Raw genomic sequence first — 18,279 nt, 5'->3', positions numbered from 1 at the left:
AAGATGACATGTAGATTGAGAAGAGAAGGGGGTCCCAAGCACTGAAGGCTTGAGGAACCCCAGTAGCAAAAAGTTGTGACTCTAGAAACCTCACCCCTCCAAGACACCCTGAAAGTACTTACCTGAGAGGTAATGACTGAAGACTGAGACACCCATGCTTGCATGAGGGTGGACAGCAGGGTCTGGTGGTTAACTGTGTCAATAAGCAGCAGACAGATCCAGCAAGATGAGTACTGAGGATTTGGAGGAGTGCTCTTGCCAGTCTCAGGGCTTCAGTAACGAGAGCAGTGCCAGTATGTAAAAGTATTTGTGTACTTAGAACATGAATAAAGTATTTCAAATACATTTTTGTGTATATTTTTCACTATACGGTAAGGCGGACGCACACACACGATTTAAAGACCGTGTTTCTTGCCGACGCACCACCGCCCCCTAATCATCAATCATGGAAGTGTTAAGTTCATTATGCAAATGTGTGAAAGTATTAAACACACGCGACGCGCTCGCGCATGTGTATAAGACTTAAAAAATAGAAGATAGATGTTATTTTTTTGTTTTTTCCCCGTAAATTTTTTTTTTTTTTTTTTTTTTTTTTTTTTTTTTTATTTTTTTTATTTTTTTTTTGTTTTTTTTTTTGTTTTTTTTTTTTTTTTTTTTTTTTTTTTTTTTTATTTTGATGAAAACCTAAACTTAAATTTAACCTAAATAATTCCAAATGTGTGTGTGAGAGCAGCTAAATTAAATAAAAATGGTATGTTAAATAATAAAATGTTACAGATAAATAGGTTGAAAGTACTAAAATTATATAAAAAACTTATATAAGATATATTTTTTTTAGTATATATATATGAAAGAAAGATATATTAAAAGTAAATATAGAAATTATTTAGAAAAATTCTAAATATTACTATAACACCATTTCTAACTGCAGTAACAAACTGAAAAAAAAAAACTGAAAAGACTGAAAAACTAATTCAAAAATTAAAATAAAATTTCCGATGGGAGACGACCAGTGCGAGCGAGAGCAACGTGCTGAGGAATCGCCCGGAGCCAGAGGGACCTCAATCGACGTCGTCAGGTGCACTAGCTGGCTGCCAGAAATGCACGGTGGAATTGTCGGAGGGAGCAGAGGGCACCTGGAGGAATGCCCCGCCCACTGCACCCCCGCTAGGGATGAGCTGATGCGGCGCTCAGAGGATGTTAACATAGATGCAGACAATGTCCCCTTCTTTCTCCCCGCTTTCGTACTGAACTCTCTGCTACCCTGAATTATCTGTCTTATGTCCTCCCCCCTGAATCATCTCTGTCTGTCCTGCAATGACCACAAGAGTGTCGTAACTGAGGCGGTATGTTTATATTGAACCCTGCTCTATCTGCCTGTAATTCTCTGTCTGCGCCCTGAACTGTATGCCCTATACTATATCGACCCCTAGGTCATTCCCGCTGTCGCTTTGCACTCACAGTGTGTGTGTAATCCCTAAGTCCATGAACTCTACCCGCCTATGGAGCCTCCCTCTCCGCCAACCTCCTGTCCATTCCTCACCATTGCCCACCAGCTGACTCCTGCAAGCCCCTCCGCTCACCATCTGTGCAGGAGATATCGTGCCACAGATCTGCCCAGTCTCCCTCGTCATGGCTAGGGGAGCCCTGTGTTTCTGCCTACCAGCCTATGAGTCCGGGATACGCCATCGGCCCCCCTGTGACCCAGCGTCTCCACCATGGCGTTTCCTAGCTTCCCCCCACACCACCACACCCCCCCCCCCCCCCCCCCCCCCCCACCCCCTCCACCTACCTCTCCTCTGTACCCTTTAAGTCCACCAGCTCCGTTGGGCTCCAGCATCATACTCCGTCTCCAGCCTTGGTCTGTCGTCGACTCGAGCCGCGCTGCCTCGGGACTTGTACCTTTCCTCTGGCGAACCTCGTCCCGTACCAGTCCCTCTTGCTCTGTCAGGCTCCTCCTTCCCTCCGCTCCACCTTGGTCCTCTGTTTGCTCCACCTCCAACTGCGGCCTTCCAGATCCCCGCCACCAACCTCGTCGCCGCAGATCATGCTGCTCCCACAATCTCCCTAGCTCAAAGGACGAGACCTACTTCGTTCAAAAATACAATACGAGGGATCTGCGCATCGGGGGGGGGAGATATGCGCGCTGGGTACACGGGAAAAAGAAAAAGGCAAGGAGGTCCGCGGGACCGAGGAACGAGGCACACCGGAAAAAAGGGAAACCAACAGCCAGGAGTAGCAGCCCATGGGGGAGTGGAGCCCGATGGGAAGGAGCCTGGTGGAGGAATGGCTAAACCAGCTCCAGGGGTGGGGGGTGGGGCGCCGGCAGGGCTGGCTGTCCTTCTTCCAGGGGGGGGGCCGACCCCAGCTGCGCGCGCCGGCACAGCTGTGGTGCGTGCCATCGCGATGTCAGCTGTGGTGCGCCGTCCATACCAGCGCATGAGGACTCCTACTATCCGTCATCACGTACGTGGCTTACGGCGTAGCACTGGAGCTGAGCTAGACTCACTCAGGGGCTGATCGCCGATGGTGGTCCGTCGGCGCTGACTCCTGCAGTCGCCAAGCAGTGCGGACGCGTGGAGGCACATGAGTGCTTCCAGTGCGTGCGAGCGCGCACCGGAGGAAGAGGAGCTGTACAGCATGCAAGCTCTGAGACGGAGTGACCGCAGTGCTTGATACTGCCAGAGGAGGAAGTCCCAGTCAGCGCAACTCTGGATCGATTTTTTCCGCGTTAAGTTACAATATGGGTTGGATTAATCGGGGGGGGACTAAAGCCGATGGCATGCAATACGGTGAGCTGGGTGGTGCCGAAACATGAGTATTCTAGATGGAAGGAAGTTGGTCCAGATGAGGTACTAATTATAGGGGTGAGAGTTAGCGATCGCCTGTGGCTCACGCTGTGATACGATAGCGCGATGAGTAGGAATGGTGTATCGACACGGACCGATGTTGGTACTGATGGAATACCTAGGATTCCCACTACGTGTTGAATGACGGTAGGAGATCGACAGACTAGCTTGTGGCGACGTTTATCCTTCATCTTCGAGCATTATCTCCCGTAGACATATATTTATGTTTTTTTTTTGTCCTTTTGAAGTTTTGAAACTCCAGTGTTTCATTTTAATTTCCTGAAAAGAGAGTGAGTCACTAGAAAAATTCTTCAAAAGATGTTATTCTGGAGGATAACATTGTACTGCTATAACATACAATACTTCTCTGGTTTGCCTGAAGTCAAAATGATACAGATCATGTGCTAAGTTTTACGCCTTTTTAGATTTTTTTCTGCTTTATCAAGATGCAGAAACACACTGACCTCTTTTAGTTCTGACCACTTGTGAACAGATCACCTGTGTAAAACACAGCCTTGGGATTCCATTTTTAAGTTACCCACCCATGACTTGTTTCGACTCCAAAAATCAATAACATGTCCAACTTTACTAGTGGATTCTTGGAATGGACTTTGGCATGAATGTAAATGGGGCAGTGTTGTTAACCCCACCCAGGCTGAGTGAGTCCAGCTGGGCTGCTGCTCGGAGCAGCTGGATGCTCCACAGATCAGTAGAGGGAGGAGGAAGGGCTCTCATTCATTTCACACCAAGGATGCTTCATCCAAACTGTCTGCTCCTAAGAAGGGAGGCTCAGAAATCTGAAGCTGATGCAAAAAGGACAGCTTCCATACAGACAGGGGCAGCAAAGGCCTGGATTAAATCAATCTGTTACCCTTCAGGTGGAATGCTATAAATTGACCAGGGGACTGATGCCGAAGACATGGTTGAAGGTTTTGCCAGTTTCTGTAGGTTGTCATCATTATGGTATGTAGACCTAGAATGTACTGAGTGCCTTAATCCCTGCGTTTAAGTGCACATAGGTGAAGACACGGCAACACAAACAGGAAGGAGAATATATTGAAAAGAAAGAATGCTTAAGCAAGGGAGGGAGGATGAGATCTGAATGAGAAAATAATCAACAGTACAATAGAGTTGAGGACTGAAGGTTAAAAGCGTGGTCACGTAACTGTGACTGGCTGATTACATGATAAAAAACAGGGATATTTTACCGAAAAAATGAAATTTTGTCATATTTACTCACTCTCATTTTCTTCCAAACCTGATGTCTGTGGGGAAAAAAGAAGATATTTTGAGAATGTTTTTTCAATTGCTGTCCATAAAATGAAAGACAATGGTTTGGTAACAAAAAAAAAACAACAAACAAAAAAAAAAACAAACAATGGTTTGCACAAAATTTAATTGAACATACCAAAAAGATATTTTTCTACAATGTTTTCCACAGCAGAACAGTCCCACAGATTGTACAGCGACATTTACATTTTTAATTTTGGTTTTGAGATACTTTATTTATTTATTTTTTATAATGAGATTTGGCATGCATAAGGACTTGTATTCAAGATATAAATTGTACTATTACATTGCATTCCTGGGAATCAAATCCATAACCTTGGAATTTTTATAACCATATTTGACTATTCAAGCTAGTGAACACAATATTTAAATACATTTTTATTTTAATAATTAATATAAATATATAAAAATATTGTCCTTCAAAAAAAGCTGCTCCTTATGTCTTTTAAGTGAAAAACTGCATCATGGAGCTAGAAAAATAAAAACCTCTACCACATGCCACTGATATGTTTGTCATACTCAAGTGGGAAGGGAAAGAAATTTAAAACGAAAACTCCAAATGTACTGTAAAAATCAGTTCAGTGATTCATGAGAAATGTTAAAGTATCCATAATGGTATTTTGAGACTTGTGTAGGCAGAGGAGAGGAAAGGACTCATTGTGTTAAAAAGACCGTAGGTACAACACGACTGTGGGAGGACAGATTTTATTCATCAGAAAGACAGAAACCATCAAAGCCGCATTCGTCTTCCTGTCTGAGTCTTCACTCAGCTCCTATTGTCTTTAATATTAAGTGCAATCGTTACCTGTGATGACAGGTAAATTGATTTCATTGTGGTTTTGCCACAATATAATGAGGGACTCCTGCTGCTCGCTGTAGTCTCTTATGCCTCTGAGAAGCTAATGCAAATGTTGCATTTCCTTTTTTAAGCCGTTTGCCTGCTCGCTGCATGAGCGAACCCTTTGCCCAATTATAATCAGCGATCTCCACATAGTTCATAGTTCCCTCATCACTGAACTGTCTGCAAGCAACAACAGAGCAGAAAATAATTTACACCCGCCTTTTTAATAAGCAAACTTAGCTCAGTGCGCCAATGTAAATTTACAACCTCCGTCTGCAGGAGGAACGCCGGGTGTATTTATTTATTTTTTGTCAGAATTATGGACATATTAAAAAACCAAGCTCCAAAACAATGCAAATGAAGCCTGGTAAATGGATTTCTATGAAATGATGCTCATACCACGCAGAAACCCAGAGCTGCAAACAGGTCCCGCTTCTTTGTGATGAAAAACATTTTTTAAGTTACATTAAACCCATTAGCAAAAATCAAATATAACCAAAGACATTTAAAGCTAGAAGACAGGCTTCTTGCCGATCCAGTACAGCAGGAGATGTGACTATTGCTCCGGTTTGCTATATAACGAGTTTTTAAAGCATGCTGGCAGCAGCAGTAAAAGGGCTCTTCATGAGACCCTTCTTTTAGCAATTCTGCTGCTTTTTTAACATGGATTCCTGTGTCCTAGCAGAATCTAAATGAGGTCCCTGGGGTCTCGCACAGCCGGGGCCACATACAAGACATCCACATCATTACCTTTCTCTGTCTCCTACAGGCTGTTCTTCAGCTATAGACACTTTATATCTCCCAGTGGGGAGACAGTGGAGCTAAAACAGGAGTTGGTGTGTGTAACCTTTGGTCAATAGACACCTGCGGATAAAAGCGGCGATTGACTGAAGCAAAAATCAATTTGACGAGTGACGAACAGCTATAGTGCAAAACTGAGATACAAACACAGGAAGGATAGCAGACGAATAAAACATTATGCCTCATTCTTCTTTGATGATGATTTGGCAGATTTCCATTTGATGGATGGAGAAAAACTAACAAAACAGGTTGTGATAGAGAATTGGAAGGGGATAAATATGCATTCGCTTACTATTGTTTATGAATTATGCATTAGCATTGAGTGGATTACCGCTGAAAAGCAGCGTGGTAACTCACGCTTAAATGCAGTAATGAGAAAAAGATACACTTGCTTACCAACTAACTGTGATTTTATTTCAGAATTATGCACAGACCTTTGGGTTGCTCAGTATTTTGGTCTGAGATGCGCTTACTCAAGTGAACATACACATAACACGCCCCTACACACACACACACACACACATACACATTTTCAGGCACAGACAGACACATGGTCACTGATGGTTTGAAAGTCTAATTATTATGTTAGTAATAGGGGGATTGTGTGACCTGGAAATTAAAGCCACCCACAGTCACTATATCCAAATTTTCAGCTGCATGATGAGTGTAATAATGGGGTCAGATCATACATTTTTAATCATTATTTTTTTCCCTTAGGCTCAGTATGTTAAGCTGTCCTACACTAAAAACAGTGGTATCTTGATGTTAAATTTTTGTCCCAATCAAAAATCTGTTTATAGTAATGTACTTTTTAAGACAATCACACAGCACCTGACTAAATGTTAAAGTCAATGACAATGACAGCAGAACTTTGGCCTCTCTATCGCCATCTGTGGCTTAAACATAAATCACAAGAGACTTGTGAAGTTGTTTTTTTATGGCAGTTGTGTTCAACATTTTATTAGTTCATGCGAATCTGTCGTTCTTCACCACTGACAGTAAGAAGAAAGTCTGACAATGCATATTTCTGAAAAATATGTCATTTGAGAAAGTAATTTATCTGCCACTATAATAGCCTGGATCTTTTTTCATTACTTGCAAATATGATGTAAACAAGCAAGGACAAATGATGTAAAGCTGAAATTCCCCACCTGAAATTCCCCACCAAATCCAACAGGATAAGTCTGAACTAGCAAGTTTAGGTATATTGGTGCAGCGCCAGTGGTTGTCTTGTAGGCAACCATCAGTACCTTGAATTTGATGCAAGCAGCTATTGGTAGCCACTGCAAGCTGATGAAGAGAGGTGTGACGTGAACTTTCTGGCTGCTGCATTCTGGATCAGTTGCAGAGGCTTGATAGTACATGCAGGAAGGCCCGCCAAGAGAGCATTACAACAGTCCAGTCTGAAGAGAACAAGAGCTTGGACAAGGAGTTGTGCAGTCTGCTGTGTTAGGAAGGGTCTAATCTTCCTAATGTTATATAAGGCAAACCTGCAGGACTGGGCCGTTTTAGCAATATGGTCTGTGAAGCTTAACTCATCATTCATCACAACTCCAAGGTTCCTGGCTGTCCTGGAAGGAGTTATGGTTGACAAACCTAGCTGTATAGAGAGGTTGGGATGAAGTGCTGGGTTGGCTGAGACCACGAGCAGTTCTGTCTTAGCAAGGTTGAGTTGAAGGTGATGATCCTTTATCCAGCCAGAAATGTCTCTCAGACAGGTTGCAATGCGAGCAGCTACCGTCGGATCATCTTGTTAGAATGAGAAGTAGAGTTGAATGTCATCAGCATAGCAATGACAGGAAAACCCATGCTTCTGAATGACAGATCCTAAAGATGACATGTAGATGGAGAAGAGAAGTGGTCCAAGCACTGAGCCTTGAGGAACCCCAGTAGCAAAAAGTTGTGACTTAGAAACCTCACCCCTCCAAGACACCCTGAAGTACTTACCTGAGAGGTAAGACTGAGACTGAGACACCCATCTTCATGAGGGTGGACAGGAGGGTCTGGTGGTTAACTGTGTCAAAAGCAGCAGACAGATCCAGCCAGATGAGTACTGAGGATTTGGAGGGTGCTCTTGCCAGTCTCAGGGCTTCAGTAACCGAGAGCAGTGCAGTATGTAAATGTATTTGTAGTACTTAACATGAAATAAAGTATTTCAAATACATTTTTGTGTATTTATTTTTCACTATACGGTAAGGCGAGAACACAGATTTGAAGACTGTTTTTTAAGTAATCGTCAATATGGGAATTGTTAAATTCATTATGCAAACTTAAAGTATTATACATTATTTTTTCTATAATTTAAATAATAGAATCTAAATATTAGATGAAAACCTAAACTTAAATTTAAACTAAATAATTCCAAATGTGGCTTTAGCAGCTAAATTAAATAAAATGGTATGTTAAATAATAAAATGTTACATAAAAAGTTGAAGTACAAAAATTATATAAAAAACTTATATAAGATATATATATATATATGAAATAAAGATATATTAAAAGTATATAGAAATATTTAGAAAAATTCTAAATATTACTATAACACCATTTCTAACTGCAGTAACAAACTGAAAAAAAAAAACTGAAAATGACTGAAAAACTAATTACTAAAACTTGAAAATTCAAAATATTATTATAACACCATTTTTAACTGCAGTAACAAACTGAAAAAAAAAAACTGAAAATGACTGAAAAACAAATTACTAAAACTTGAAAAATTCAACATATTACTATAATACCACTTCTAACTGCACTAACAAAAAAAATAAAATAAAAAAAACCCTGAAATAAACTGAAACCAAACAAAATAAATTCTGTCTTGTTTGACAGGCAGCCATGCAGTTGACAGCACTTAAACTGTTTTTACCCAAAATATAAATTTTTAATGGGCCATATTTTGCGTCTATGTAAATGTCCATTTCAAATGTGACATGAGTAACAATGCTTACTTACGGGTTGTGGGTTTGCTGTCAGGTCTAATATAGTTGTTTTAGTCAATAACAGCCTCTTTGCATAGCTTGCATTACATTCTGACAGGTTCACAAAGCAAACCTCACTGAAATGTGTCACACAAACTGTAAAGGTCAGATTGATTCGATCACCTTGTTAAATAAGGGTTTCTGGTTCAGTGTAAGTTAAGCTCTAACGGAAACATTGGTGACATACTGTCAATTATCACTGAAAATAATTTAGATCCATTATTTTCTGAAGAACGAGTAAAAAATGTCTGTGGTAATCGACACTATGCCAAAAATGCTGTTGATAAAACTGAACTTGTTAAACCCGGATCATTCCTTTAAAAATAAACCTCACCTACACGTTTCTACCGTTATGCAAGGCCGCATGTGCTACCCTACAGCAAGGAACAGCTTGCAGACCCATAAAAACAGAAAGGTAGTACTTCCAACTTAAATTGCTAAGATAAAAAAAAATGCAGAATATACATATATATCAGGGAACATAATCTGATTATTGTTTTATATAGTTGATAACACTAAATTCATATAAATATTGTATTTGAATTTTTAGATCTGGAGAAATTTAGCATCACATCACTTGCTCACCAATTAATCGTAGTTGTTGCATAGTTGTAATAAACAAATTCATTATTATGACATTTTTAATGTAAAAACGTTGCTTCTGTCTATATCCTCTATCCATAATTTTCCAGTGAAAATAGTCATCTTGTCTTAATCAGGAGAGAAATATGCACAGATCAGGTACCGTTTACAAGCGAAAACAGTCCACAAAAGTTCTAAACAAATATGTCAGTATATTTTGATGTGAGAGGACAATTCGAAAGGAGATGGACTTTTTCACGGAAGAAAACATTATTAAGGATTATGGATTAGTTTGTTGGCCAGAAAGAAAATTCATTGATGTATTTGTTTCTAACAAACATGCAGCTTTTCACAAAATGTTAATTTCAACAAAATGTTAATTGATGGACTGAAGCCATGTGAATAGCTTGTGGATTATTGTGATGTTTTTATTAGCTGTTTGAGCTCTCATTCTGACGGCACCCATTCACTGCAGAGGATCTGTTGGTGAGCAAGTGATGTAATGCTAAATTTCTCCAAATCTGTCCAATGAAGAAACAAACTCATCTACATCTTGAATGGCATAAGGGTGAATAAATTATCATTTAGGAGGAACTATTCCTTTAAATAAATGGGCTTGTATGCCAGAGGCGTCATGCCCATTCAAACGTGCCCCCTCAGATTTTTGAGCCAAGTGGATTTTGAAGGCAGCTTCCAAAAGACAAAAATAGCCGAATAATGTTTTTTTTTATATATATTTCATACAATCACACTGGCGTTATTAGAACGTGCAGTGCGGCACAGCATTGGTTGCTAAATTCAAATCAGCGTTCGCACTTTGGGCTGGCGCTGAGCCAGAGACAGATGCATTTTCACAACTGCACATTGTAACAAATCACTTGTGCTTATGTTGCAATGACCAATCAGAGGCATTCAGATGACTCATCGCGGAAAATGATTTGTTCAGTGCGCACATTCGCTTAAAGGGATAGTTCACCCAAGATTTTGAAGCCAAGTGATTTCTAACTCAAACCGTTGCAAGTCTGTCAGTTTTATAATGGAGATAAATGGGAATCACGGCTAAAAAATCTAACTCAAACCGTTGCAAGTCTGTCAGTTTTATAATGGAGATAAATGGGAATCACGGCTAAAATAAAACAAAAAAAAAAAAAAAATAAAATCCCACAAAAAACAAAACCAAATTAAACCCTGCAGCTCGTGACGATACATTGATGTGTAAAGACACAAAACGATCGGTCTGTGCAAGAAACTGAACAATATTTATATAGTTTTGATGCACTGTAATGCCTGAACTGTCTGAACTGTCCTAAGCATGTTCTCAACAGCCGCGTCTTCTTCTTCTTATTGCTTTACGGCGGATCGCAGACTTATAAGTGTATTACCACCACCTATCTCTCAAATAGACCATTGACACTCTTAATTGAGATTGTAGATAGAGTGTCAATGGTCTATTTGAGAGATAAGTGGTGGTAATGCACTTATACTGTAAAGCCCCTTTCACACTGCACGTTGGACCCAGAAAATTGCCAGAACATTGCCGTGTCGCCTTCTGTGTGAACGCAAACACGTCCATCAATTGATTCCGGGATTGATCCCGGGTCGGGGACCTAGTAACATTGCCGGGTTCAGTCCCGGAATGAGCGCTGTGTGAACAAAAGTCAGAACTAATGACGTGTTGTAGTGATGACGCACGTTATCACGCGACTCTTTTAGCGTGTTTTTTTTTTTTTTTTTTCGGTCAAAAAAGAAGCCATATCTAAACATGATCCAGAAGCGCAGGCGTTTTCTCTGGGCCAAGGCTCATTTAAAATGGACTGTGGCAAAGTGGAAAACTGTTCTGTGGTCAGACGAATCAAAATTTGAAGTTCTTTTTGGAAAACTGGGACGCCATATCATCCGGACTAAAGAGGACAAGGACAACCCAAGTTGTTATCAGCGCTCAGTTCAGAAGCCTGCATCTCTGATGGTATGGGGTTGGATGAGTGCGTGTGGCATGGGCAGCTTACACATCTGGAAAGACACTATCAATGCTGAAAGGTATATTCAAGTTCTAGAACAACATATGCTCCCATCCAGATGTCTTCTCTTTCAGGGAAGACCTTGCATTTTCCAACATGACAATGCCAGACCACATACTGTATCAATTACAACATCATGGATGTGTAGAATAAGGATCCGGATACTGAAATAGCCAGCCTGCAGTCCAGATCTTTCACCCACAGAAAACATTTGGCGCATCATAAAGAGGAAGATGCGACAAAGAAGATCTAAGACAGTTGAGCAACAAGAAGCCTGTATTAGACAAGAATGAGACAACATTCCTATTCCTAAACTTGAGCAACTTGTCTCCTCAGTCCCCAGACGTTTGCAGACTGTTATAAAATGAAGAGGGGATGCCACACAGTGGTAAAACATGGCCTTGTCCCAACTTTTTTGAGATGTGCTGATGCCATGAAATTTAAAATCAACTTTATTTTTCCCTTAAAATTATACATTTTCTCAGTTTAAACATTAGATATGTCATCTATGTTGTATTCTGAATAAAATATTGAAATTTGAAACTTCCACATCATTGCATTCTGTTTTTATTCACAATAAATACATTGTCCCAACCTTTTTGGAATCAGGTTTGTATATATTATATTACATATTATATATATATATATATATATATATATATATATATATATATATATATATATATGGCTGCTGTGTGTCATGATAAATTCTGCGGATAAATTCAGTGGTGGAAAGTGGAAAGGACGAATTTCTGGTTTAATAATTATTGATGTTTAGGTTGATAATATAATTGCACATGTGCAAGTAAAATTAAGCACAACCCTCACCTATAGACATTCACATGCATTACAACTCTCTCACACACACATAAGCACACACACATCCTTCTGGTGCTTTCTTTCACCAGCTGTGATGCTAAACTAATATTGCAGACTGTTCAAGATTCTGTTTGAAAAATGCCTCTGCTACTCCACTCACTACTACTTTAGTATTTTCATGTAAAATAAACCATTACAGAAGCTGCGATATATTCTTTTCTTCTCAAACCCCAATTGATGATTGTACTCTGAACGTTTGGTCTCTACACTATAGCTCTCTATTCTCATGAAGCTTTGATCCTTTACACTATTGTTCATTTCCCCAGCTGCCCCTCTTCCTGCTTAGCCTCTGTTTTCAAATGTGAAAGTGGAAAGAACACACATGAAGAGAAGAGCGAATAAAGGACACAACCTGGAATGATACCATCAGAAGATAAAAAACAAAAATACAAAAACTCTTTGTTTAAAACATTTATACAAAACAAAAATTTCAAAACAAAAAGAGAGCATCTGTTATGCACACAGCTAATTAAAAACACTGTTATGTCATTCATTGTTTGTCACAATCACAAAAATGTTAAATTAAATGAAAAGATAATGCAGAAATACCTTAAAACAACCACAAAGTAGTTTGTAGGTCAAGTACTGTATTTGCCAGACATGATGCCATCATACAGTTTGTATAATCTCAAAATCCAGCTGTAAACTGAGCATCTGCAGTACTATGAGCCTCAAGCTTGTTTCCTATGGAAGTGAGACATCTGCATGTTATACACTTTTACACTCATCCATACTCAACTCATTCCACCTAGTTTTACAAATTATCATTAACATTACCACACAAAAGATTATATAGCCATTAAGATATATATATATATATATATACATAGCCACTTAAAGTGCACTACTGTTTGTTGATGGAAAAAAGTCATAACTTGCCTTATTTGATTGCATTGGGTCAAGACAATATATCTTCAACAACAGTCCAACATTTTATAGTATTTAAGATAGTTATGCATAATATAAGGCATAATGTTACCATCACCACACTACAAACAAGCACATCTATCATAATGCATAATGATTCTCCCATTAAAAGCCTCTAACATGTATTTTGGGCTGCAGTTCATCATAATAATGGAGTGCTTTGACTAGTTTTCCGCCCACTTGTGGACATCTCACCTGAGTACATATTTGTTAATTTATGTTATGTTGTCTTCAATGTGGATAGCAGCTTCGGAGTATAATCAACATCGGAGAACCATGAATATACGAACGTGTAATTATTGAATTTGAATTATTAACTTGAAATCTCAAGGGGTACTTTAAGTAAATATTTTTCTGTGTAAGGGGTTCAAGAAAAGTTTGAGAAGAGTTTGACTGGACACACGGATTTGGCATCAGTAACAACAGATAGCCTATAGGAAACGTTAATAAGCCTATTAATTTTGCTATCCAATCAGAACAGACCTGTGACCCATTTTATTTGCACCAAACTAGAACCACTGCTTTAATCTTCATTAATCAGATCTTCCTATCAGAAGGGTCTTCAAGCTAATGAACAAACAAGAGTAATGGGTCCACTGAGGAAATCAACGCAACAAACTTTTACATTTTAAGCTGCTAACGCCACACTAAAGGTACTGTGAACTGAAAAAAAGGCTTCATGGTAGTTTAATGAGGACATTGCATGAAACCACTGCAGCTGATGAAATAAAAATATTGTTTTTTCATAACATGAGGTGAATCTGGGATATGGAAGATATGAGTGTGAGAAACAGCGTTGCGCGCCCATGCGAGTGCAGCCATGTCTTCGGAGGAGAATTAGGTCAGTTGGGCTCCTGGGAGAATCAGAGGGAAAAAGAGAGAGAAAGAGCAAGAACAAGCCAGTGAAACAGAGAAGACAGAGGGATAAGGGATGGAGTGAACAAAGTAGAAGGTTAAAAGTGAAGGATGAAGGAGAAAGAGAGAAAAAAAGCTCCTGAAATTATTTAAGTGGATGGTACCTAGAGAAAAACAGCTCTGCATCAGTGCAATGCTTGTTTTAAATGCTTTGACTTCAAGTCTATACAACAGTAAAAAAAAAAAAAAAAATGTACACTGCAAAAAATGATTCATAGATCAAGTAAATAATGCATTAAATAATAATGAAAAAATTACCAGTGCTCTTTACCAATGGTATGTTTTTTTTTTTCAGTTTACTAAGACAACTAAGAAGGAACACAAGTAATGCATTTAAATGCTAGCTTTTCCATCATGATGTTTTATGTTGTCACTCTCAAAGCATCTGAGTTTGATTAATGCTTTTATTTACCTGTTTCTGAGGTCAGATAGCCCTAACATGAAAAATACATCCCATGCAGCATCTTTCCAGCATGCACTGGGATATACATAATTAATATGGTTGTTTTGACCATTTGTCATTTTTATTTACATTATTGCTGATTTTGTCTGCACATTTAGAAATGAGTTGTCTAGTATGTTTCCTTATGATCCAGTCTCCTGTATGATCATTTAAATCATGTGAACTTTTCATTATACGTTCAGTCAAGATATTTACTTAAAATGCCAAAGCAAATGAATTCAGCTCTTAAAAACACATGCAGTCTATTGCCTTGAATGTTTTATTCATTTAAGTTATATTAAAAACCTTATTTATACATCATAAACTTAAAATAAAGTGTCTATAGAAACTGAAATGATGTAGAGATGCTTATGTGAAATATTTAAATGATGAAGAATCATAGAGAAAAATCTGACCTATGTGCACTAAAGTTTATCAAAGTCATTTTAAAACACAGTCTCATCTCCCGCTCTGTACTGTAGGGCTTGACACTGTACTGGGGTAATTAGTTAGTGGCTGGAATAGATGTATGAAATATTAAGGGACTTCCAATGGGATCAAACTTCAAATTAAAATCTTGCTGGCCTTCTGGAAATGTGCCAAGTTGGGAAAACTGGAAATATGTACAAAAATAACTGGGAAAATGTGTATGCATGTGTCCTTGGGCATGCACTGGGACATAAATAATTAATAAGGCTGTACTACTGACCATTTGCCAGTTATATTGTTGCTGAATGTGTTGTCTTGTATGCCAGGATTAATTTCTTACAGTTTCTTGTATGGTTATTTATGACAGATTTTAAATCATGAAAACTTTATAATACTACACTCTTTGTAAACAAAGCAGAGCTGCACTTATAAATACTACAGTCGTGGTCAAAAGTTTTGAGAATTACATAAATATTGGAAATTGGAAAAGTTGCTGCTTAAGTTTTTATAATAGCAATTTGCATATACTCCAGAATGTTATGAAGAGTGATCAGATGAATTGCATAGTCCTTCTTTGCCATGAAAATTAACTTAATCCCAAAAAAAACCTTTCCACTGCATTTCATTGCTGTCATTAAAGGACCTGCTGAGATCATTTCAGTAATCATCTTGTTAACTCAGGTGAGAATGTTGACGAGCACAAGGCTGGAGATCATTATGTCAGGCTGATTGGGTTAGAATGGCAGACTTGACATGTTAAAAGGAGGGTGATGCTTGAAATCATTGTTCTTCCATTGTTAACCATGGTGACCTGCAAAGAAACGCGTGCAGCCATCATTGCGTTGCATAAAAAATGGCTTCACAGGCAAGGATATTGTGGCTAATAAGATTGCACCTAAATCAACAATTTATGGGTTCATCAAGAACTTCAAGGAAAGAGGTTCAATTCTTGTAAAGAAGGCTTCAGGGCGTCCAAGAAAGTCCAGCAAGCACCAGGATCGTCTCCTAAAGAGGATTCAGCTGCGGGATCGGAGTGCCACCAGTGCAGAGCTTGCTCAGGAATGGCAGCAGGCAGGTGTGAGCGCATCTGCACGCACAGTGAGGCGAAGACTTTTGGAAGATGGCCTGGTGTCAAGAAGGGCAACAAAGAAGCCACTTCTCTCCAAAAAAAACATCAGGGACAGATTGATCTTCTGCAGAAAGTATAGTGAATGGACTGCTGAGGACTGGGGCAAAGTCATATTCTCCGATGTAGCCCCTTTCCGATAGTTTGGGGCATCTGGAAAAAAGGCTTGTCCGGAGAAGAAAAGGTGAGCGCTACCATCAGTCCTGTGTCATGCCAACAGTAAAGCATCCTGACCCCATTCATGTGTGGGGTTGCTTCTCATCCAAGGGAGTGGGCTCACTCACAATTCTGCCCAAAAACACAGCCATGAATAAAGAATGGTACCAAAAACACCCTCCAACAGCAACTTCTTCCAACAACCCAACAACAGTTTGGTGAAGAACAATGCATTGTCCAGCACGATGGAGCACCGTGCCATAAGGCAAAAGTGATAACTAAGTGGCTCGGGGACCAGAATATTGAAATTTTGGGTCCATGGCCTGGAAACTCGCCAGATCTTAATCCCATTGAGAACTTGTGGTCAATCCTCAAGAGGCGGGGGGACAAACAAAAACCCACTAATTCTGACAAACTCCAAGAAGTTATTATGAAAGAATGGGTTGCTATCAATCAGGATTTGGCCCAGAAGTTGATTGAGAGCATGCCCAGTCGAATTGCAGAGGTCCTGAAAAAGAAGGGCCAATACTGCAAATACTGACTCTTTGCATAAATGTCATGTAATTGTCGATAAAAGCCTTTGAAACGTATGAAGTGCTTGTAATTATATTTCAGTACATCACAGAAACAACTGAAACAAAGATCTAAAAGCAGTTTAGCAGCAAACTTTTTGAAAACTAATATTTATGTAATTCTCAAAACTTTTGGCCACGACTGTACTTTAATAGGCATTACAGAGGCAAGATGAAAAGAAAATACAATCTAAACTAAATTCATATAAACTTCCACCCCCAACTATATCGCGATTCATTCACATCTCAACTGATTTGAATCGTCACATATTTGTATTGATTATCATCCAGCTCGGGGGCATCCTTACATCCCTATTATGTGGACATTTTGTCTCATCAAATTTGATTAAGCACAGCATACTCAGTTAACAGCAGACTTACTTTGCTGTATATTTAACAATGCTTTAACAATCAAAACTGAGGTTCAAATTAAGATGCAATTAACTTGAAAAATTTTATTTTTTTTGCTGCCTTTAACATGATACTTAGTGAACAGAAAATGGATATCTGGATAATACTAATGACAATCAACAGGCTTCCAAATTAAGTTCATGCACCAGATTCCCTCAGATTCACTCAAATTTATCAAGATGAACCTTATGACCATTAATAAAATATATATGAATTTTAAATATGTATGATTACAATCATCAATATATTAGCAAAAAGTAACATTAAATATTAAAGACTGTCAACTTCAAATCCAAACTCTGTTTTACAGATGAATGTTTTTAGAGATGTGACGTGTAATGAAGGGACAAGTCCTCTGCTAAAGGCATCAGCTTCAGAGATCGAAGACCAGGGAAGCTGCACGAAAGCACCAGAGCGGGAAAATGAAAGGGGGGAGAGAGAACAGAAAGGCAAGTGTAAAATATTCAGCAGTGAAATCCGTTCCCTGGTGAAGCGAGAGCTAATGATTGAAATGAAGATAATGGTGGCCACGTTCCGAAAACTCTCAGCGTCATTTATCCTCTTTGTGCCCACAGACTGAAATTAACCATAGGGCTGAAAAATTTCCCACACTATCGCAAAGGGTACTTAACAACTCATTAACTTGTGGAATACAGATTCTGATGTTTGTCCTGTTAAAAGATAGCTTCATTATGAAATGATCGCCTCAACAGTAATGCTGTAGCTCATATGCAAATTAGCACATTGAAGAAACACACTGACTGGAAGTCAGAAGTGGCGACCAAAGAGGAAAGTGAATCAGCACAGGCCAAAGTCACTGGAAAGTGCCCATCTGGAGAGTTTGGCTGCATCCTCTCACTGTAAACTGTGATGGCGTCAAAGATGCCCGTCATATCAACACACAAAAACTCACAGCGCTAACAGATTAGCAGTTAGTATCGTCTCCTTTACTCTAATCTAAGGCACACTGGTTACAAAGCAGCCAAATATAGGACCTAGGGGTGACGGTTTGGTTATTTAAAGCACACTCAGAGAGGGACAGCGTGTAGAAGTGTGTTGAGGG

General features: G+C 39.2%; 1 protein-coding gene across 2 annotated transcripts in view; it reads right to left on the bottom strand.

Moving 5' to 3' along the window:
- The window catches only part of LOC109110906 (caM kinase-like vesicle-associated protein), a 49,954-nt gene that overhangs the window by 19,325 nt on the left and 12,350 nt on the right, over window positions 1–18,279 (bottom strand). Inside the window, exon 2 of one of the 2 annotated variants that reach the window (XM_042750488.1) lies at window positions 4,090–4,114. The exons of the other annotated variant lie outside the window; for it this stretch is intronic. Within the exon in view, the coding sequence (XP_042606422.1) occupies window positions 4,090–4,095 (6 nt within the window). The 5' untranslated portion in view covers window positions 4,096–4,114. The remainder of the gene's footprint in view (window positions 1–4,089; window positions 4,115–18,279) is intronic. 2 annotated transcript variants of the gene reach the window in all.

Source organism: Cyprinus carpio, chromosome B23 (genome assembly GCF_018340385.1).
Source record: "Cyprinus carpio isolate SPL01 chromosome B23, ASM1834038v1, whole genome shotgun sequence".
Classification (NCBI taxonomy): Eukaryota; Metazoa; Chordata; class Actinopteri; order Cypriniformes; family Cyprinidae; genus Cyprinus; species Cyprinus carpio.
This window is presented reverse-complemented; position numbering and strand designations above follow the sequence as displayed.